This window comes from Protopterus annectens, chromosome 7.part0, assembly GCF_019279795.1.
Source record: "Protopterus annectens isolate FY-2018-M chromosome 7.part0, PAN1.0, whole genome shotgun sequence".
Taxonomy (NCBI): domain Eukaryota; kingdom Metazoa; phylum Chordata; order Ceratodontiformes; family Protopteridae; genus Protopterus; species Protopterus annectens.
This window is the reverse complement of record NC_056739.1, coordinates 1,285,164,816-1,285,189,294: the sequence shown is the minus strand read 5'-3', so window position 1 is coordinate 1,285,189,294 and position 24,479 is coordinate 1,285,164,816. Positions and strand designations below refer to the sequence as shown.

The 24,479-nt window shown below is 38.8% G+C and overlaps 1 protein-coding gene across 1 annotated transcript in view; it reads right to left on the bottom strand.

Moving 5' to 3' along the window:
- The window catches only part of LMOD3 (leiomodin 3), a 174,560-nt gene extending 157,889 nt beyond the window's left edge, over positions 1-16,671 (bottom strand). The window contains exon 1 of the mRNA XM_044077902.1: positions 16,076-16,671. Within this exon, the coding sequence (XP_043933837.1) occupies positions 16,076-16,369 (294 nt within the window). The 5' untranslated portion in view covers positions 16,370-16,671. The remainder of the gene's footprint in view (positions 1-16,075) is intronic.
- Between the last annotated feature and the right edge of the window lie 7,808 nt (positions 16,672-24,479).

Sequence of the window (24,479 nt, the reverse complement as noted above, 5' to 3'; positions counted from 1 at the left end):
CAGTCTCCTCACCATCCCATTCATTATGAATGGTTATATAATAAAGACATATTCTGCTGGACTAGTAGTTCTTCTTCTGTCAGTATCATCAGCCATACTTCCAGATTATGTTCCTTATAGTTCTATGGTTCCACCCACCTTATATTATTAATCACCATACCCATCAACCTCTTAGAGCAAGAAATCTAGACAAAGCCATGAATAAAAGTGAGACAAAGGCCCTAAAATAGGGATAATTTTTAATTATTGCTCTTAGCAACTTACAAAGGTGATAGAATAATGGGTTTTGCATTAGCATGCATTTTCTGAAGGGTATGAAGTCTGAAACTCAAATGTCTGTCATTATTTTCTAACTTCAGTCTTTAATGATTTGGCACTAATTTGCCAGAAAACCACAATTTTATGAAAAATGGACCAAAATATGAGGCAAAAATCTGTACAGTTGACAGGTATGTTAATCACCATTCCATTTACTACAAAGGTCTATGCATTCTAGTAGGTTAGCCAATGATGAATCAGAGTATGATTTTATAGTAGCAATATGTCTCAGGGAATCTAGCGACCCTCTCACCAGTGACCTGTTAACAAATTATTGTCCTTTTGATAAAATGAAGGTTTATTCCTTATATGTGAATTATTTCTGTTTTCCTCTGCATTTTCCAATCACCACTCAGTCACATGAGGACGGTTATGATGCAAGACCAACAGTGACTTGTCTGAAACTCAAATGTCCAAAAATAAAAGGTAGATGCCTGAAATGCTAAATTTATTTAAATAACTAAATAACTTTAAGACTGTTGGGTAATGTAACCAATGATTGTTCTTGTGGAGGGAGTAAGGCCTTTGCAGACACCTTTAGAAAGCTGCGTGCCCTTACATCACCTCACTTAAATATTTAAACTAAAGGCTTATTTACAGCAAGGAAAAGGAGCACTTGTGTCTTCCCTCATTCCAGTGTTTATAAAACCATTGAGTTGGAATATTTAAGTAGTTGGTGTATGGGGTGCAGTCCTTCACCTGATGCTTCTGAGGTTCCTTTCCCCCTGAAAATGAGCAGCATTTTCTATAGCTAACTTGTACTTGGTCTTAAATCATTCACTTTAGGGTTATGTTCACATTTTCTGATTTATTTTCAGCCATATGAGTTTTTGGCGCATCACCACTGGTCTTACATCATGCAACCCATTAGAATTTCTTCTTACAACTTGTGGTTCCTTTCAGCATAGTTATACCCTGAATGATATTCCTGTGAAGAACATTTTTTCCTGATGCTGTGGTGGTCCTTAACCACATCTCAGTGCTTTACCTATCATGACCTGAAAATGTTTTCTATTCTACAGTGTTCATGCCTTCACATTTATGTTTGTGGTACAGTTCTCTTGCTTAAGTAATCTGTATTACACATTCATGGGCCATAAAACTAATGGTACACCCTGCCCCCACCACAATGGTTAATTAGGCCTCCCCTCTATTACAGTAAAACAATGGTAACCCCCTACCTCACCACCACTGCAGAGAGATTTATCTTATTTCCATGACTACCAGACTTACAACTGACTTCTCAGAGAGCCAGAGACAGTTCTGCTACACCAGAAGAAAAATTTACCAATACAAGAAAGTGATATGGGACTAGTGACTGGCTCCACCTTTGTTAACTCCATTTGTCTTCTCAAATTGTCTAATCATGACTGCAGCTTGTCTTTCCTTGGCCCCAGCTCCCCTCTTCACATATCACAAGGGCTCCATCACAACCACCATAGACTTTTGTTGGAACTCCCTAGCCTTTTCTGTTGCTGATTACGCCTCCTGCCTGGTTCCTTTTTCAGACAACACATCATTACAGTACACCTTTGGAATTACATCTAATAAGTCCAAAGGACCAGGTTTCTTTCGGATGTCACCTTTAGTCATTACTTCTCCAGATTGGTGCGTGATAGTACAAGAACTGTGGGAGGACCACCTTACCCTAAACTCTCTTTATCCCGATGTTGCCACATGGTGGCTGGATTTCAAATCCAAACTTATTGACAGATACTGGTGGTTTCTGAAACATTTCCATGCACACTTGAAAAGGGATACAGAAATAGCATATGACACGTACCAATAACATGCTAGGACAGACTTGACCACAGCTCTACTGGCACTTCGGCAACTCTTTGACCTCAACAAAAAAAGAGTCACTGCGAAATTATATAACCTTGCTCACTCCCTCAAGGGCAAAGGAGAAGAGTTCCTCCCCTACTTGGGTAGGAGGAAAATACACAAGGATTCCACCATCAGGGGCCTTCGCGATGTGGAGGGCAACCTGCACAATTCCAAGAGCAAAATTTTGGACATAGTCTCAGACTTTCTCAAAAACTTATACCAGGGCAAACCACACGCTTCGGTGCATTGGCCCATTCCATCCATGTCAAATGAGCTTGTTGCAGCATTTGAGGAAGACATCACCATGCTCGAACTCAAAGAAGCGTTACAACTGCTGACCAGGAAGCATTCGGTTCCAGGCCAGGATGGCATTCCATACAGCTTTTATTCCACACTTTCAGATGTTCAACTGTCCCATCTGCACAAAGTACTTCTGCACTGGCAAACTCGCAGATTCCAAAACACAACTTTCTTAAATGTCGCCTTAAAATTCATCTGGAAAAGGGGAGATAAGACACATCTCTCCAATTGGCGGCCCATTGCATTGTGCAACACCGATTTTAAGCTTTTTACAAAGGTATTCCAGTTCTGTCTGCGGACCAAATTGCACATGCTACTAGATCCTGGGGTCTATGGAGTCCCAAATCAGAACATTTGGGACCTGCTTCAAATTATTAAGGCAGTCTCTAGTGACATGGATGCCCAAAATACATCACTCTTACTTTCCTGTGATATAACAAAGGCCTTCGATAACATTTCACATGAAGTTCTACAGCACATTCTCACTACATATGGCTTTGGCCCCCGGTTCAGGAGCTGGCTCAGTTCAATCTTACATGGCTCCACAATCACTCCTGTTGTAAATGGATGGATTGGCAAGGTGGTTCACATGAACAATGGCATCAGACAGGGCTGTCCCATCAGTAGTTTCCTTTTAGCTCTGGTGGTCAGTGCCGTTTTTTACAAATTCAGAGCCACTCTACATCTTGCCTCCTTCTCCTACTCACACCGAGGGGTGCTCATTCCCCGCCTTATGTCATATGCAGATGACATTTTGTTCCTGGCAGAGAATACTGCCATCTTCCATACACAATTTTCACAAGTCTTGCAACCTCTCATTCAGGAAGTCGGGTGGACACTCAATACGGACAAATCCATGGTCTTCACTTTTTCAGCAGCAGGTGGGCAACGGATACAACAGCTGCCATGTACAAACATTGGCATGGAAATTTTGGGTGTCCCTTTTGGTACCCCAGCATACGTACAGTGAGGCTGTCAACAAAGGTTGGATAAAGCCTGCTCGTTGTTAAAACTCTGGGCCACATTTCGCCTATCCTACAAAAAGAAGGCTTATCTGTTAGTTGGCTCCTTTTTAGCCAGACTCATCTATGTCTTCTCAATTTACTTTTTTCCTCCTGCATGGGCTTCTCCTCTAATGAGGAGCTATTTTCAGTTCTTCTGGAACTGTCTGTTGAATCCTATCTGGAGGGGAATAGTTTTTTCATCACCTAATAAAGGCGGTTGTGGTTTAAAGCACCCTGTACTTTTCCTGCACATCCTCTTTCTACACAAACTACTAACTTGTATCAAAGCCACCCCACCTTCATTTATTGGACAGGTATTGCCCGCATCTTCACCGTCCTTTTGGCAAGCGTGCCTCCATGGGAAGAGACAACATCTTGCGCCCAACCTAGAACTGCAAGGGGTACGCAATATTGTTTTAAAATACTGAATGCATGAACTGCACACGGCCTTACCCTCCAGAAACTGGTATTCACAAACTCTATCTACATTCCATTCCATTGATGCCTTCTCTCAGTACCCAGCATTCAGAAAACATGGCATCCTACAACACAAGTTATTCATGATAAATGTTCCACATTGGCATGATTTTCTTTGGCGATGTTCGCTAAACTCATTACCACTACGGGGAGCTTCTAAATTTGGAGACATTTCCAATGCTTTAGAGGATGTAATGACATTGAAACAGCGGGACACATTTTCTTTACATGTACCCGAATTAAGGGTTTTTGGACTGTGTTTAAACAAACTTTTCATGTCCCAGCCTTATTTCCCCTTACTTTAGAAAAATGTTTATACGGGAATTACAATATGTTTTGGACCCCATTCGTGACAAGGGCAGATTTTGTTTTGACATCTACTTTATATTTATTATGGTTAGCTAGATGTAAGGAATTGCATACTCCTTCCTTTCATTGTTCTATTGTTGCATTGTGCGCTCTTTTGAAGGAATGGCTGATTAGGTGAGGCTTTCAAGATGTTATCATTTAATGTTTAAATACAAAACAATACTGCATGATGTTTTTTTGAATATGCAATTGTCTTTTATGTAACAGTATTTATACTTATTTTAATAAACACGTATTATTCTAATAAAATTTAATGAAATAAGCATTAAGCATGAGAATTGAATAAGAACAAGCAAAATGTTAAAAAAATAATAAAAAATAAAAATAAAAAAATACACCAATAGCATAAGCATTGCTAGGAAATACTTTATAAGATCAAAGAAAAATGAAGAGCACTGAGTAAGAAAGCTCACATGTCTCACTATTTGTTATACTTATCTGTAATTGATTATACTATAATTGCATGATATGCATGTATGTTTTTACTATTGTAACTAGGATGCTGCAGAAAAAGGACCCTGTGGGATTAGTCTAATTAGCATAAATAAATAAAATATTGTGGTGAGGAGACATAGTATACAGACAGCTATGACAATGATGTAGAATATCAGTTACCCAAGCTATACTATGGACATGGAGGGAGGAATGTAAAACGTTATTCTTTACAGAAGTAAAAAAAGCAACACACTACAGAGAAAACAGAGAGAAGAGAAGGAACTGAGTCTTACACAGTGGCACATGGATGCTTTTACCTAAAGAGATGGAAATGTGTGAAAAAAATGAAAAAAGTACCTTTAAGATAAAGAGAAATAGGATGGGTTATTGATAGGGTCATCTAAATATGCCAGATGTTGAGCATAATGACTTGGTAATGGTCACATTGATAAAATTAATAATTTTCAATATCCTACAGGAAGCACACCTTGAGTGGCTAGTACTAAAACTCACTTGGTGATAAACCGATCCTTTATGCAATATTCTGAGATGTGGATGCAAAAAGAGGAAAAAAAATATCTTATATTTAGAAGTGTGTAGTTGTTGGGAAACAGTTACACAATTAGTAAACAGTATGATCCATAGTCAGTTTCACCACAGACTCAAGAAAAAAATGGGACACTGATTGGACTTTAGTAGGATTGCTTGTTACAAAGGTGATAGAGCACGTCTAAAAAAAATACTGTAGTACATGATTAAAGATGTACAATGAAAGAACAACATAATTACAATAAAACTACAACTGGATATTTAGTACCACCAATACAAACAGTAGACAATAAGTTAGGAATTCAAAGCAGTACTTTGTCAAGCCAAGGAAAGGAAATTATGTTCAGATAAGGAAGGCCATCAGTCTTTTTTGTAGCCAATACAGGATGCAGAGAAGGAATAGCGAGGTTTCATAAAATGGATAATGGCCCTGCAAAGTAGACACTGAAAAAGGCAGGGATAACAAATGAATGTTTCTGCTCAGTATTTACCGAAGGATAAAAAAGAGCAGAATTAGCAAAATCATTCAACAGGAGGCTAGTAGATGAAGGGGTTATCCAAGTTCTTTTATAGAAGAAATGATTCTGGAAACTTAAGCTGGACAAAATAATGAGGCCTGGAGACATAAACATAAACTGAAGAGAATGTAATTAGTAACATTAAAGTCATACTAATGAGGTAAAATACCTGAAGACTAGAAGGGTACAAATGGAATATTTTTTTAGAAAAGTAGGAACAATGCCGAAAAACAAAATGACTGACTTAACTAACTTGATTTCAGTGGTAGGGAAAACCTTGGACTGCCTTAAGGAGGAAAGCAAATTTTAGCATATAGAAGTGAGGGGGTGCAGGGCTCAAGGTATAATGTGATTTACAGCAGGTATGTCATATTATAATCTAACAAACATTCTTTCTCTGGGTCTCCAGAGCAGTAGCCTCAAGAAAGGCACCAGACCAAAGCTAGAAAATTAAATTAGATAGTTTTGGAGTGGGTCTGAGATGCAAGTGTTGGTAAAACATTTGGTCAGCCATAAGACCTAGAGGTTAATAACAAATGGAATTAATTCTTAGAGGGCTAAAGGGTTATTAACATAACATCACACTAATTAGAGTCTATTCTCAAAGGGAAGTTTATCAGCATGTTCTGTATTATATCAGTAATTATGCAATGACCGTCTGTAAACATGCAAAAATGAGCACGCTGATTGGCCAGCCCAACCAGCATGCCCATTGTAAATTCGAGACTATACTAATGTAAAAAGGTCCGGTCACCCGGACTTTTTCTGTTAGTATATCTCTTTTTTTTTCAGAGATAGAAATGGATATCTTCTTGTTATACGAGTTGAAGAACTCATATAACATAGTGAGATATCTTAAAAAAACGCAACAGAGATCTTCCTTTCTACTGAGAAAGGAAGATATCTGTTGCTTTTTTTAAGATATCTCGCTATGTTATATGAGTTCAACTCCTATAACATAGTGAGGCATCTTTGAAAAAAAAAGAAAAGCAACGGAGATATTCCTTTCTCCGTTGCTACCTCTACACAGCACTGATGTACTGCTTAAGTGTGGGAACATGCCTCTTACGCATGGGCAGTACATCAGAACTGCCCCAGGATACCAGACAGCTGCGGAAAGGCAGCACGGAGGCATTATACAATGCCATTATTTAAGAAAAGTAAGTATTTTTTTTCTTAAATAATGTTATTGTGTAATGGCAGTAACCCACTTCTGGGTGTGGGTAATGCTGGATTTACCCACGGTTGTCTTTGTTTGGTCACTCGGGCTTCACCCTCGTGACCAAACCACACCAACCGTGGGTAAATCCAGCATTACCCACGCCCAGGCATGGGTTGTTGCTTAAATATAGCCTAGTTTCTAAATCCCAGTATAAGTTTCAGGCAGGCTATTGAACTGATCTCCTATCTGAAGCAATGCCATTTACATCTACATGGATTAGGAAAACATTCTTTTGTGCTTCTCAAACGTGCCTTTGATAATGATTCATCAGTCTTTCTTGGTCATGTCTTACATTTTCTTGCTGGACCATTATCTTCATCTATAGATTACCTGTATGATAAAAGTGCTCAAGTTTTCTTTAAAATTACCATTTCAAATGGTGGAACACTCTACTCTGATGCACTCCAATTTCTGTATCAGGACATTTACATTCTCATTTGTCATTAATGACATTCCCTTTCAATATCTTTACTGAAATGTATACCTTCATGACCTTGTTCTGTTAAGATCTGACAACTTGACAAATGCTACTCACACTTATAGGTTCATAGGTGTGTACTAGGCTAATACCCATGGAGCCTTTACAAGCCTAGCCCATAGGATTACCCTGGCATCGTGCCACCCGATCTTAGTTCCCAGTGCCTCTGTCGAGTAGAGCCACTGCAGTGATCCCTGGGGTGAATTTTTTATTTCCCATCCACTCAACAAGATTTCTCTTAAAGAGGGCCAGTGAGGTGCTATACTTGACATGTATGGGAAGTCTATTCCATAGCATGGGCAGTCTCTGGGTTATGACCCTGTCCCTCCAGCAAGTTCTGTTGATTGTGGTAATGAGGTTAAGGTCTCTGGAGTGTATGGTGCGGAGGGGTTGGGATTTCTTTAGATGCAGCATTTCTAACAGAGCTGGGTCAGACATAGTTTTGTAAGTCAAGCACAGATTGCCTCTAAGTAGGCGATATGAAACAGAGAATAGTTGGAGTTTTATGAGTCTGTCCATATAGGACAAGTGTTTAAGGCCTACAATCCTCTTTGTGAGGTACTTTTGCAGCCTCTCCAGTTGTTGCAGGTGTCTAATGAGATACATGCCAAATGGGGAATTGTACTCAATGATTGGCCTAATAAGGGAAGAGTAGAGGTTGACAATGACCTCTTTCTTCCTGGATGCAAAACCCTTAGTAATGAGATGTGCCACATAGAAGGACTTTCTGACTACAGTGGCAATGTGGTGGTCAAAAGAGAGGTTGCTGTCAACCTGTGTTCCCAGATCTCTTAGAATGCCTTCTGTGTTCAGTGGGCTACCATTGATGTGGTAATTGAAGGGAACTGGGTTTTTCCCAAGGGGGATGACGACACATTTTTTTGCATTGAGCTTAAGGCCATGGTTCTGACACTAGCATTGGTCTCACTGAGTCCTTTCTTTAGGATGTCAACATCACTTGCGGAGTTAATAATAGTTCCCAACTTGCAATCATCTGCAAACTTTGTCAGCCAGAGTCCCTTCATGTTGGCTTGGACTTCAGTGAAGTAGATACCACACAGGAGAGGACCCAGGATCGAACCCTGCGGGACTCCACTCATGACTGGTCTGCTGTCTGACTTGGAGTCAGCTACTTTCACACTGTGGGTTCTATCTGTGAGCCCGTTTGCAACCCTCCTAGTGATATAGTTGTTGATGCCTAGCTTAGTGAGTTTTTCTATGATTCCTGAGTGGGGAATGATATCAAAGGCCTTGGCCAGATCAAGGTAGGCTGCATGAACCACCTTGCCTTCACCCACAGCTCTGGTGACGGACTCAAAGAAGTTGACCAAGTTGAGCAGGCATGATCTATCCTTCACAAAGCCAAACTGTGTAGGATCCAGAGTTTGGATATTCCCTATATCCTTATATCCTTGTTTATTAGGTCCATGATGAAGCGTTTCATAGCTTTGCATATCAGACTCATCAGGCTAATGGGGTGATAGTTCCCAGGGTCTGTAGTCACTCCTCCTTTGTGGAGAGGGATAACTGTAGCACTGTGACATTTGGTATGGACAAAGCCTGAGGCGAGGCTGTGATCGAACAGGGCACACAGATGAGGTGCCAGTTCACTCCTCTGTAGTTCATGTAGAACACAGCCAAGGATATTGTCAGGTCCCATAGAAGCTGTATTTTTGGCCTTGGACAGTGCTGTTTTAACCTGTGCAGCAGTAATACTGGGTGCCTGGCAATCTATTGGTATTGTGATTGGCCCTTTGAGGGGAAGGGGTAAAGTTGGCACTGAATCTATCGGACAGTATATTGGCAATATCTGTTGGCTCGGTATAGGAGGTATCATTGTGCAGTACCTCAGAGCAAATCTGGGTACTGCCATGGAGATTCTTTACATAACTATAGAAGGCCTTGTATTTGTCTTTACTACCTGCTGTAATTCTGTTTTCATAGCTAGCTTTAGAGGATTTGATGAGGGAGCTCAACTTTTTGTTGAGGCTGATAAGGGAGTTTTTCCAGTCTTGGGACTTTAACTTATTCCATATCAGTTTCCTCCTTCTGCTGTAGAGTTTGTTTATGGCAGGGGACCACCAGATTGGCTTCCTTTTTCTGGAGGAGAGCATCTTGGTTCTATTGGGTATGGCAAGATCCATGCATTTGTGTATGTGTTCGTACAGTGCATTGCTGTATGATTCGGTGGTCATGCAACTATTCTCCATTTGCATGGGTGCCGTGAAGTTAGCCACCTCTGTTTTAGGAGCCCAAAGTTAGCTTTGGAGAAGTTTTTCATGGTGGTTACCTTTGCGGGGGGTGGATTTCCAAGGTGATTAGTTTGTGGTCGGATCTAACCAGGGAGGAGTTGACTATTGGTGTAGAGCAACAGTCACCCATGTTAGTAATGACCAGGTCAAGGATGTTGCTACCCCTAGTTGGGGTAAGAACGAGCTGGTACAGAGCATTGGAATTAATGAATTCCAGGAAATGTTGGGCAAGTGTATTGGTACATGAGTAGTTTTGCCATTTAATGGAGGGGTAGTTGAAGTTGCCCAGTATGAGATTGTTAGGTTGGACCCTAATATTCTCCAGGGTGCTTAGGAACATGGAGTGTGAGTCTTGGGACATGGTTGGGGACCTATAGCAGGCTATGACCTGAATCACTGTCTTACCCATTGTTAACTGCACCTGAAGTATCTCAGATGGCTTATGTTGGGCTACAAGCCTAGAGGTGTGCGCATCCTTTATGAAAATGGAAACCCTACCACCTTTGGAGTTTCGGTCCAAGTTCTGGGGCCAAAAAGTGTGGAATGAGTTATAGCCTGGTAGTGCAGGGGTGCTTTCTGCTGCCTTGAACCAGGTCTCTGTTATCTGCAAAATTATTTTTTTGGAACTGGTGTTCTAGAAGGGCACTGTTAGTAAACACTAAAAGAACACAGACAATACCCCTCAGTGATTGTTCCAAGCCCAGCTAGTTATGGTCTTTAACTTCACTTTTCCAGTTGTGAAGTCCTTTTGTTTAGGAACTGTGACCATATCCCTCAACTGCCCAGATTTTTGCAGAATGTCCACATTTTTGCCTCATATTTTTGGTCTGTTCCTCATAACATTTGTGGATTTCTAGCAAGCCATTGAGGACTGAAGTCATAAAATAATGACAGATGTTTGAGTTTCAGACTTCATATCCTTCAGAAAAATGCATGCTAACAAAACCTGTTATTCTAGCAATATTTAAAATCTGTCCCTATTTTTTTGTCCTTTTCACACCATTATTTTGTCCTTTGTCCAGATTTCTTTTGTTAAGAGGTTGAGAGATGTGACTGTGACATTTGAGTAGACCCCTTCATGTCTCTCTGATTGCATCAAAATTGTATATAGGTGAGGTTATATATAGTTAAGTAAAATTATTTGCTGAATCACTGAACTTCTTTCCTCTGAAGCTAGAATCTATATGCTCCACAGGAAAAAAAAAATGCTCTTCACTAATTAGAGCAAGCCCTTCCCTTGTTGTATTTTCAGTCTTTTGATAATGTCCCACTTCAAATTACTTTTTTCTCTCTCTCTCTGCCATACAAATTGGAGCATTGATGCATTTCACTCTCCAGAGATAAATACCTTCTCATATGATGAAAGATTCTATTCTCCCTACAATACTCACCATTATCTTTAGAGACTATTGGCATTCCTTGCTAAGAAGTTACTACTAGTCAGGAATGGGTATATGTAATTCATTGGCCTCCCTATCCCCTTCACTCCTCAGACAAGATTTTTTTTCTAATTCTGTCCCATCCGTTTGGAATTCACTTTGTCCATATATCTGCAGAACCACTATAGTTACAGCATTTCATTCTAAGTTCTGAACGTTTTTGTTGTTGAATCAAAATGTAGGTGTTTTTGGTACTTAGGCGAACATGTCCTCTGTTCATTACTCATATAGGCAAAGTATCAGTATTTGTTTACTAACATTTTATACCCTGTTGCCCTACTTTCTGTCTTAAGAACTGTGGTTTCTCTTCTGTATGTCTCCCTAGTTGTTTTTAAACCTACAGTATTACTCAAACTGTTCGTCACTTTTATTTTACACATATCATCTTCTTTTTTTATACAAATTTAAACTCTGCATTGTGACTCTATATTTATCCTGAATCATATTTATCTTATAGGTTCATATGTGGTTGCTAGGCTAGCTACACAGGAGCCTGTTGAAGCCTAGCCAAGCTTACTCTGAATGTAACAAAATGTTGCTGAACTGTTAATACCTCAAGGAATGTTATTGTTATAATACAGGCTTGTACACGTCAAGCATTCACAGGCTTCCCCTGTCCATTATGGACATTGGCCCCAAATCGGGGTAAATTTGTTCATAGGTTCATAGGTTGGTACTAGGCTATCAACCCTAGGGCCTATACAAGTCTAGCCATAACAATTCCCTGGCTATTTCTTCCCACACTATTTACTTCCCTGGACCCCTGTCTAGCAGGGCAACTGATGTGATCCCCGGGGTGAATTTCCTTTCTCCCATCCAATCGTCATGGTCCCTTTTGAAGAGGACCAAGGAGACACTCTGCCTGATATGTATGGGCAGTCTATTCCAGAGTCTGGTGAGTCTCTGGGTCAGGAACCTATCCCTCCAGTATGTTTTGTTTATTGTGATGACAAGGTTTAGATCCCTGGAGCATGTGGCTCTGAGGGATTGGGATTTCTTTAAGTGTAGCATGTCCAACAGCTCTGGGTTTGACATGGCCTTGTATGTTAAGCAGAGATCGCCTCTGAGTAGCCGATATGCGACAGAGTATAGCTGGAGTTTTTTAAGGAGGTCAGCATAGGGCATCTGCTTTAGGCCTGTGATTCTTTTAGTGAGGTATTTCTGCAGCCTTTTGAATTGTTGCAGATGTCTTGAGAGGTACATACTAAATGGGATGTTTTATTCCATAATGGGTCTAATGAGGGATGAGCACAGTGGGACAATGATCTCCTTTTTTCAGCATGAAAATCCCTTGGTGATGAGGTGTGCCACATAGAAGGATTTCCTGACTGTTGTGGCAATGTGGTTATTGACGATGAGACCATGGTCCACCTGTATCCCTAAGTCTCTTATCACACTTTCGGTGTTTAGTGTACTGCCACCTATGTGGTAATTCACAGGTACATGTTATTTCCCAAAGGGGATAACTATACATTTCTTGGCACTGAGCTTGAGCCCATGGCTCTGGCACCAAGCATCTGTTTCTGTAAGGCCCTTTTGTAGAGTATCCACATCATTTGGGGATTCAATAATGGCTCCCGGTTTGCAGTCATCTGCGAACTTTGTTAGACAGAGTCCCTTAGTGTTGGCCTGTACTTCAGAGAAGTAGATGCCAAACAAGAGAGGTCCCAGGACTGAACCCTGAGGTACTCCAGTTGTCACTTGTCTGGAGATGGATTTACAGTGTGGGTTCTGTCAGTAAGCCAGTTAGCAAACCATCGAGTGATGTAGGGATTAATGCCCAGCTTAGTAAGTTTATCTATGATTCCAGAGTGAGGGATGGTATCAAAGGCCTTGGCGAGGTCCAGATAGGCTTTGTGGACTGCCTTACCCTCATCCATGGCTCTGGAGACTGATTCAAAGAAGTCAATCAGGTTTAGGAGACAAGATCGGCCCTTCACAAACCCAAACTGGGTGGGGTCTAGTGTTTTAAGGTTGCCAATATCTTTGTTTATAAGTTCCATGATAATACATTCCATGGCCTTGCAGACCAGGCTTGTCAGACTGATGGGGCGGTAGTTCCCGGGATCCAAGGTGGATCCCCCCTTGTGGAGTGTGATAACTGTAGCTGTGTGCCACTCAGTGGGCATGAAGCCTGAGGTGAGGGTATGATTAAACATGACACTTAGGTGAGGTGCCAGTTCATTTTGTAGTTCATGTAGTACACGGCCCGGGATGTCATCTTGTCCCATGGATGCTGTATTCTTAGCTTTGGAGAGTGTGTTTTTTACCTGTATGGCCATTATTACCGGAATTTGGCAATCTTCCAGTATTGAGATGGGCCATTTTAGGGGGCGAGTGGGGGGTGAAGTTGGCACTGAGTTGATCTGCCAGGATACTGGCGATATCCTTGGGATCAGTATATTTAATGCCATTCTGTTGTAGCTCAGAGCAGATCTGAGCATTGCCATTTAGATTCTTGACATAGTTATAGAATGCCTTGTGGTTGTCTTTGGAATCTTTGGCAATTTTATTTTTGTAATAGGTCCTTAGAATGGGTATTTCTGATGCTATTTGCTTTGCAAATGTGCAGCTAATACATCAGGGTGTATGCCTTCTATATTACATAATTTTTAATTTTGATATAAAATTACTATCAGTAAGATTATGCAGAGTATATAAATTGCTCTAACCACAAGTCACCAACTGTGATAGCTGCTTATTTTACCTTACTGTTTCCCTTACTGTACGAAAGTGTTTCGCTACAAGTTAATTGACTTTATTGAGCATATGTTTTGTTTTGCCTTTGTTCCAAACATTGTCTGAAAACAGTTTTTAGACCAGTTCATATATCCTCTTAACAGAGTATCTTCTAGAATTAGAGATGTACATGAACAAGAGGACTCAGTGTAGCTCAAGGGAATATAAAGCTTTTTTTTCTTAGCGGGAGATAACTGATGTACAAAGCAGCATTCCAGAAGCAATTGCAGGGCCAAAATTAGTGTGAAATTCTTGGAGCTATGAGACAAACACAGAGGGAGAGGGCATTTGAGTGTGAGAGTCTGTATGTATGTGTGTGTGTGTGTGTGTGTGTGTGTGTGTGTGTGTGTGTGTGTGTGTGTGTGTGTGTGTGTGTGCGCGCGCATACCCGCATCTGTGTGCATGTGTTTTTACATGGGGGTGCTTGTTAAGCAGGATTTGCAGGTTACCTGACTGGTCAATGCATAGACTAGGTATAAGAAGGAGTCTTTACAAGTCATCAAAGTCTATTTCTAATGTTTAGACAGTGCAGATGGCTGTGACTGAGGACATTAACCGTTATGGCTGCATAAGTTTTTAATATGAGTCTGTAAGTGGCACTTCGTATATGCAAATCACTGCCCAGAGGTCTTTATGGATGGTGTAAAGCCAATATATCGTTCCATTAATTTTTACCTTCATTATAGTTCTTTCAAAACTTTACTCTTAAGTGCTAACTGAGCTTCTTTAAATTCCATATTAGTTTAGATTTTGGTCTGCAGTAATGAAAACTGTATAACATGAGAACATTTTATGACTTTGACTCTAAATATAATCTTAGTAGATGTTATGATTCTCCCATGAAAGGTCTGGTGCAGTCTCGAATGAATCTGTCATTGTAACATTTATTGTGCTAAAATGTGATTTTTGAATATGTATACAGAAAGTTATAAATAGAGCCACTCATAAAACAAATACAGCAAAATCTGGAAATAAGTAATCTGAATCCTAATAATTAAAAACAGAGACGGCAATAACAAATGTGCCAAAAGGAGAAAGGCTAGTTTTGCAGCTTACGTGTTAGAAAACACCATTCAAACTGATTTTCTATGTTAAAATTAAATCCTAAAGACACTAAAACTAGAATAGCCATATAATCTGAAAATTCATAGTTGTTATCTATTTCTGGTGATGTCACTGACCTGTAAAATTTCTCATTTATCAGCATTTGGACTAAGTTGAATCCATTAAGGACCAGTGTGGTTCATACAGAAAAAACAGCAAAATTAAAAAGCAAAACAAAAAGTGCAAACGAGGCAGTAAAAATTACTGTTTTCCTGTCTGAAATACTCGTGACTATTGGAATTGTTAGTCTTGTTGCTGAGTTCTGCTTTCATTATAAGAAGTTAGACTTGTTCAACTTCATTGTTTATCACAAAATAGTAATGACTGACCTACAAGAATCCTCGTTCAGAGATTTAGGCATGCAGCTTGTTCTGTGGATTCCTGCAAGAGTGCTTATGTAAACCGATACCCTGGTATGCAGATTCGAGATACAACGGCCGTCTTCAAGTTTTAGGGAACCAGACAGCTTTGAAATTCTTGCTAGCAATGTTTTTGTTAAGTAGTAAGATAGAAACTGAGTTAGTAAGATCACTAAGGCAGTATTTCTTCCGAAAAAGTTACGACCTATACTTTAAAACTGTTTTGATCTTCAGCACTGTTTTCATTTGTCCATAAATGTTACAGCAACCCAGCAGAAAATAATTTCACTTACTAAATTATTTTTAGTAAAGATCATATGGAACAAGTCAAGACAAAAACAGACAAGAACTGAAAACATATCCAGTGTTAATACTAATCATACGAGTGAAGGCATTCTACCTTAGCTTTGTCAACACAGACATACTGAAATAAAACTTTGAAGCAGCTGATCCCACCGTAGCACTTTATGGATTTGAAAGCCATAAAGCCTATTTATTCTTTATTTATACAATCAAACCGATTGTATTTTTAAATCTGGTTTCTACAGTTATAATGCTGGAACTGCTTCATGCTCATTTATGCACAGTTTATTATTTATTGATATTTAATTATCTGTTATCTTAAGAATAAAAGTATGCTAAAAAAAGAATAAAACTATGCTTAAATGTTTCATGCCTTGTTTACCTGACTTGGTAAGAGGACTACAGGGACCCTTTCCTCTTCTGTCATGCGCTTGGACTCTGTTTCCCAGTACAAGTAGCCAATAAGAGATCTGTGATCAAAATTTCCAGTTGCCGGTTTCTCTGTTTGATCCTTTTGTCTCATACCTACTGGTACTTCTAGATCAGGGGCTAAATCTTCCATTTCATCCTGAAGTTGCTTTAGTTCTTCGGGGGATAAATTTGCCAAGATTTCATCTTCATCAATTTCCTCTGTTGTGAATTCATCTTGCTCAGAGGTGACGTTATTAGTAGACATTTTTTTTTCTTTAAGTACAGCAGACAATAGTGGAATAAAAAGAAACAGAAATATAGATTATTACAAATTCCCTGTTTCTGTACCAAGCACACCCTTAGGCTGTTACCAGTGTTGAAGAAATAGCATCAGCAAAGTTTTTAGCTAAGGTCGACCTGCTGTAGCATTAGATTGCAATATGAAACAACAGCCGAGCCAGGCCTGCCACACGGAAACTATATTAAGCATTGATGACTTAGTGGGATATGCTAAAGACTAAGCTACTCCATTTTCAGCACCTTATCTCAGCTCTTTGAAACCTTTTGACATTTCAACACAGCTGGTAGTCTCGGCCCACTGAATGAGACTTGCATAAGTTTTCCAGAGTATTCCATCAGTCCTGTAACCTTAAACCATCGTGTTGTATCAGTTACTCACACTTGTTTGTCTGAATTGTGTTAGTTTCTTCTTGCAAACAGTATTTATGTCTTACCAGCTGAAAATATTCACTGTGCTAATCAGTGTCAACACTAAAAATCATTTTGTCCTGTAAAAAGTATTCAAATATTACTTCATTTCATGCTTCGAATAATAGAAGCTGATTTTGAGACGTTGCTTTCACATCATATCATATATTTCTGCAAGTGTCAGCGCCATGTTATTCAGTTAAAACAGTAACACTTTTTACTACAGAAAGCGTGGCTACTGTTTCAGGAGAACTAAATGATACTCTGATATTAAAATTATTTTTGCTTGCTTTTCTAAAAAATAATGGTAACACTAATATTCCTTAGTAGTGTGCTAACTGGGTTATAAGTTGCTAGATGTGCTTGAATAGCTTTTGAAAGCCTAACAGATAAGACAAGATTTGTATGTCTTTCAGAATAAAAAAAAAAAAAAAATCTCCTTAACTTGGCACCTATGTAAAATATATTATCTAGTCAATGTTCATCTACAGGGTTTTCTGTTCATTCTGTTGATGCTAAAGATTTATCTTACCTGTTCTCCCTACTCCATTCACTGAGCCTGTAGTCTCTATTGAAACTACATTAAGCTTTCCTGAGACTAGCGGCTTCAGAATCACATTTCAACCTATCACAATCTGTTTGAAAGAAGCCTGTCTTATCTTGAACATACCCCCTCCCTCATTTCAAGTGTTCTTTATTCTTTCTCTTTCCACTAATCAGGGAATGTCTCCTTTTCACTCAGTTTGCATCGAGTTGGCTTATATATGACTGCCCTTTTCTTCCTTATGTACCTAATGGACACATCATATAAAGCTTTCAGCTTCTCCCTCTATGCTCTGCTCTGCCAAGTTAAATAACAGATTGCATTCAGCATGTTTATTATTCATAAGTTGTGTACTTTGGTACCAGACTCTTTCAGGGCAGATGCTACTGCTACCTCACTGACTGACTGAGAAAAGCTATTGGTAGCCTAATTGTTACTGATCCGTCCAGGCAATGCAGCAGCAGCATGTTGTTTGTGTTCACTGCTCTGCAGTGCCTGGAATGTCTACGGTTACCTGTTCACTGCTCTGCAGTGCCTGGAATGTCTAAGGTTACCAGTGATCAGTGATCTTAGTTTGCCTCTTCTGAAGTCATTCCATCTCCCTTGTAAACTATTCTTTCCTCTTGCTATATATAACTGGTTCTTTCTGGATTCACAATATGAAGATTGTAGGTGATTATGTACCTTCTCAGCTAATGATATGTTCTTGCAATCAGTATAGCGGGCATAATGCCCCAAACTTCCAGTTCAGTATACCTTATATGATGCAAATTCTAAAACGCACACACTGATTAGACAAACCAATCACTGTGCCTGTTAGAACTCAATGAAAGAAATGTGACTGCTATAGCCAGATACACAGGAATATCAGTAAGCTCAAATAATGTAAACATGCCAAAATAGCAGAAACTTCCCAACACAGTTAGCAGTTTTAGATTATTGGAGGCTTCTGTGTTCAGGAGTGTTTCTGTGCTGCTTATGATTTACTTTCCTGTGCATTAGGCTGAGTCCTTAAACTAATGCACTGTGCAAGCCTTGGTATATATGTTATGTGTCCTATCCTATGCATGCTCAGTGCATTAGGAAGCCATCTCCAGACATAGAAGATGATAGAAGCAACCCAAAGTTGAAGGTTGCAGATATAATGCTGTTATTTAAAAGAGATACATGATTTATTCATTTATTTTTTTAAATAATGGAATAGTATAATAGCAGTACTCCACTTGTGTATGTGGGAAATACAGGATTACCCATGAATGGCTTATTTGTTCAATCACTTGGGCTTCACCCAGATGATCAAACCTTGCCAGCTGTGCATAAACCAAGTATTACACACGCCCAGCTATAGAGTATTGCTAAAATATCATATTACATACTGTACCTCTCAACTGTACAGATTTTCGCAGAATGTCCAGATTTTTGCCTTATGTTTTTCGTCTGTTCCTCATAAAATCTTTGTTTTTCTAGCAAATCACTGAGGATTGAAGTGAGACAATAAGGACAGGCATTTGAGTTTCAGACTTCATACCCCTTAGAAAAATGCTTGCTAACTCAAAACCTGTTATTCTAGCTACTTTCTAAGTTTATAAGAGCAATAGTTAAAATTGTCCCTATTTTGGGTCCCCCCCCCACCCCCCATTATTTATGGCTTTGTTCAAATTCCTTGCTCAAAGAAAAAGCTATGCTAAAGCACAGCAGAAGAATAAGGTAGGAAAAATAATACAAGTGAACAATCAATATCAGTATCCACATACAGCAATGTATAAAGAATAAGTTACAAAGAAAACAATACTAAAACTCTTTTAACAACAAGTGAAGGTGGAAATATTGTTGTATTATACTATTTTTGAGTGGTATTTTGGTTTGGACATTTGGTTTGCAGGCAGTGACTGAAAGTTGCACAATCATGCAAGCTCACCTCAGCAGGCGCTTCCAGTCCATTCAAGTAAATGACTGCCAGAACTTGTCAGAATAATTTATTAGTGTCTCTGACTAGACAACCAAATTAGTAGATGAGCGAAGGAGTTGGATATGGTCTACCAGTACTTTTGCAAATTATGGCATAGTACCACATAAAAACCTAGCAATCAGATTGGACTTCCTTGGTGTCAGTCACAAGGTGTTAGCCTCAGTTAAATACTCCCTGAACAACTAGACATCATTGGTAATAGTAAAAGAAGCATACTCTGAGACAAGAAGTGTTACTAGTTAGGCAGAAGAGAGATCATCAATGGTCCAATCATTTCAGTCAATACTAGACACCATCCCATCATATCTTCATAAGAGATATTGCATAGAATTTGGGTGGAATTATATCTTTTATAGGAGATACAAATATGCATAACAGACTTGAAATACACTAGGAGGTAAAAAATGAGCAATCAGTTACAAAATGATAGCAGTGTTTGGTACTACGACAGTCTGTATTTAATGTAAAGAAATACAAGCAACACTTGGGAAACAACATCTAGGGAAATAACTCACTAATAATGGGAAGTGGTACTAAAACCAACAGTGACAGGGAGCTGTGGTTGTCATAAGAGAAAGATTTAACATAAACATGTAATATCAATATGATAGTACATAAAAAGCATTACTTGTACAAAAATAGAAGTTCACCTTTCTAAGGGGAGTTAACAAAGAAGAAAGCAATTTGTTATACAGTTTTGTGAGCCAAATCTTAGCACAATGGTTTGGTTGTAAGATTACTGTTTTATTGGTCTAGGGCTCACCCCTGAGCTCTTGACACTGTCTGAGTAGAGCTTCACATGTTCTTCCCATGTTTACACTGGTTTTCTCCCTTTTTCCAAAAACAGGTTGGTTGACTGATTATACTAAATCATTCATCTTTTCTCTTGTGGCCAAGGACATGATTAATATGTCCAAGAAGTACCATTTCACTTACTGTGTTGGCATATAAATAAAAAAATAATAAGTAAAGACATAGGTATAATGAAGGTTTTTCTCAAAAGGAGGCATTATATGTCTAAGCACACATTATGAAAAGCAAGAGGACCAAGTGTACATTTACTGAAAATTAACTATTGTATTGTTTTAAATAGTATTAAACTAATGCCACTGGTGGCAAACACACCCTATGACTATTTATAACCACATTTTAAGATGCTGCAGTTTTGAAACTGGAACATATAGTAAGGTGTGTTTCAGGGATTTAGACTTAAGGAGTTCTGTTTTCAAATGGCATCAATTTTATATTTAGTAATGTTCAACATATTTCCTACTGAAATGCCAGCACTCAAAATGCTGAGAGCCAAAATTCTGAAAAAAAAGACTGAAAACAGTGAATCTCGAAAATAGATATTCTCCTTAAAACTTTTTTGCAGGGGGGCAAGCCACTCAGACCTCCTGAACTTATATATATCAACTCAGATATCACCATACCTAGGAGAAAAGGGAATATTCAGAGAAATTGCATCTTGGACTTAGTATATGTTTGTCCTTTCGGCCCTTCAGTCTCCGCATTTCAGGACTCACTCTAGTGGGGCCTTATATTTCAAATGGTTACCTAAAAGGATGTTTCAAAAATACTTAACATGTATAGCCTTCAGGAAATGAATGCAGACAAAGGGAAAATAATGGAAAACATAAGTATCCACTCTGTTACAAAATTCCATCAGTTTCCATATCACAAGTATCACAAAACATCTAGAGCCCTTTCCATCACAGGATTCAAACACATCAGTAATCAAGAACTGGTGACAACACTTCATTTACTGATCTTAAACAGCACCTTCTCATCTGTTCCCTAACCTAGCTAACCCTAGTGAAATGCTACTTCGCACAATGAAATCAGCTTTGAATTCCAAGTTCTAATGCCATTTGACACCTGTGATTTGTGTCTTCTGGTAAGTTGCACTGATTGTAATGTAAATACTATACATAGTCAAAATCAGTCTGTGATGAAAGGAGATACTGCCAGCCCAACTAGCTGGAATTTTGTAAATAATTATATATCATTTTCGAATATCAACATGATTCATATAAGTTGCTTATATTACAAATGTATTAGAACTGTATGTCATGTATATATCAAACTAGGTTTGTACAGACATGTGTTTTGAAAAGATATTTATAAAATGCTTGTGCTTAAAGATGTATCCACAGTGTGCTCTGCTGGAAGAGAACAGAAATGTTCATGCACCATTGTAACTGTTTAGATGTATGTATTTCAAAAGTAAAGTTTAGAAAAATAGCTGAAATTAAATTACTTTATAGGCTAGGCTGGAAACGCAGAGTCTGTGCTGAGAGGTTTTCTGTATTGTCTTGGAAGTGTTTTATTGTTTTATAACTTCCAGCATTTGCCAAAGATCTGAGGAAAAGCCCTTGTCTATGTATTTTTACAGGTAGATGCTAAATGCTACCAGCTGCCATCAATGGTTGTTTTGGGCCTGGGGACTAGAAGTCAGATGACAAGAAATGATGTCATTCTGCAAGCTAGCCCAGCAGTAATATTTGAGATATTAATTTGAGAACCCTCTGAGAGAGACACAGCATTCTGTATTCTGTCTTGGACCTGATAACAACAGCAATAAGAACCACTCACCACATCTGCCTTGCTCTGCAAGTAAGTTTCAAGGGAATAGTAACTCTCTTAGATATAGTGAGGAATATATCAAAGCTTAGTTTAGATATTTTTCTTCATCTATTTGAGACTATCCTGCAATATTGTTTTAAACATTTCCTGTGATTTCGGACTATGATGTCACTGTAAATATATGTTTAGTATTGTCTTGTTATTTTATTATTTATTATTAAATATATTTAAACTTTTCATCTTGGCTGATCTGTCTAGAAATATTTAAGTTCTGAGAGTACTTGCATATTTATTTGGTGACACTGTGGGTCACTCCTAATAGCCTTGCTCTTGGTCAAACTACAATTTGTACTAATAGTAACATTACACAGTAAGATTGGGCACCCTTTGAAAAGGGCCTTAATGTTACTGATGGCACTGGCTGGTGGCAGTGATAACTACCTTATAGTCTGGGATAAAGGGAGCATAACTAGTAAACCTGTGCCAGCCTTTTCCAGGTGTGTGTGTGTGTGTGTGTGTGTGTGTGTGTGTGTGTGTGTGTGTGTGTGCGTGTGTGTGTGTGTGTGTGTGTGTGTGTGTGTGTGTGTGTGTGTGTGTAAATCAGACCTTAAAGAGTGTGTGTGTCAGCTACTTGGGCAGGAACACGAAGCACTGGTTGGACGGAGAAGGTGCTGGAAGTCTTAGTTGGGCCACTCAGCTGAGATCTCAACTCTATAGCTGTGCCAGTGGGGAGTCTTACTGGGGATCTGGAGAAAGAGGTAGAAACCAGAACCGGACTGACTGTGGTCTTTGTGTGCTCTTAAGGAGAATTTGCACTTGATGCAGAGAGCTGCATCTAGAAATACTGTGTGTGTACCTGTCATCCTCTCAGTGTACATCCCCCACTGGTGTCAGCAGTGAGGACTGGGGCTCCTTAATTACCAGTACAGTGGAGGGGCATCACACAGTCTATGATGTATGATATATATGATAGGAAATACTGTACATAGTATCACTCTATGATGTACGATATATATGATATCTCTGGTTTGTCTTTAGCAAAAAGCAATTATCCCAGTACTGAACATTTTCACTGTATATATATATATATATATATATATATATATATATATATATATATATATATATATATATATATATATATATATATATATTAATATATATATATATATTTTTTTTTATTGCTGTTAGTTTTTTTGTTCTACTCTTCTAGTGCATATTTTATTTTTGGGTCAGTTACTCTTGAAAATGGTCCAGCAACTGAGCTATACGCTTGCATGTTAACAGAGGTGAAGTAAACAAACATAGCTTTTATATTCTTCAAGGGAATCAATAGAGACCCATAGCCTAGCACCTAACTAAAACAGATCTAGTAGAACAAAAATGTATAATCTGAAGTTTGGAAAACTAGATTCATATCAACTCTTCACAGTGGTTGCACTAGTAGATGATATATGAGATTTGTTCTGGTACAGTACTAACCGACCCAAGATTTATATACACAACTGTGCTGCTGAGTGTTGAGAAGGGTGCCATGAATGACAGTATAATGTACAGTTTATTTCCATGGCATCTTAGTGTGCAATTTATTTATAAGTGGCATTGTGGAAGGAAAAGAATCTGTGTAACATCCATATGGTGCATAGTATAGCGAGCTTTGTGGCCAGCATTCAAAGAGCAAAGTTGGCTTTAATAGGAGATGGCTGTGTGTGCTGTGTTTTAATACAGACTCACACATACAGACACATACACACATACATACACCTACACAGATGCACACAGCATTGCATGTTGACAGCTGTATGCAAGGTGGACTATTGTGGCTACTCTAATTCAAAATGTTCAGAACTGTATTTTGCTCATTAACCATTCTTGCATGCTGTTTCCTATTTACATTTCATTTGAGCTTTGTATCCTGTGAGTGACATTAGAAATATATGCTGTTCTGCTATATTACAGGGACCTTTGTACCTTGCATGTGGATTTACCTCCATTGCTCTTGTGCTAAAGGAGCAGTGCCAGCAGGTTACAGGTGACATGCAGCAACTTGATGTACTTTGTCGTCTGCAGCATGCAAGCCCAACATGTGTGTCTGCACACACTTGCATACACACGCAAACACAAACCCACATCAATGTTTCTATCGATTTAACTCTATATTCCTTTATCCATGTCTATAAATCTCTCTCTCTGAATATATATATCTGGGGAAGCTCGTGTGTTTTTTATAAATATGGTCAGTCACAATATCTAATTGCTCAACTTTAAATGGAGGTTTATTAAGGAAGTGAAGAAAGCTCTTTGCTTTCAGAATTTTGCAATCAGCTCATGCATGAAATATAATCAGTGCAGTTTCACAGAATTTCCCCAGTGTAATAGACAGTTCTGACAGTTATAATTTAATTCATAGCTTTTTGCTTCAGAATAACATCTCCATATACTTTAACATCTAGGTAGATAGCTTCTTCTAACAGTTTCCAAGCATCTTGACTTTCCTGTCACCTTCCACATATACCAGGCAAATGTGGACCATCTTCCAATTTACGAGTAATCCTCCAAATTTACTTT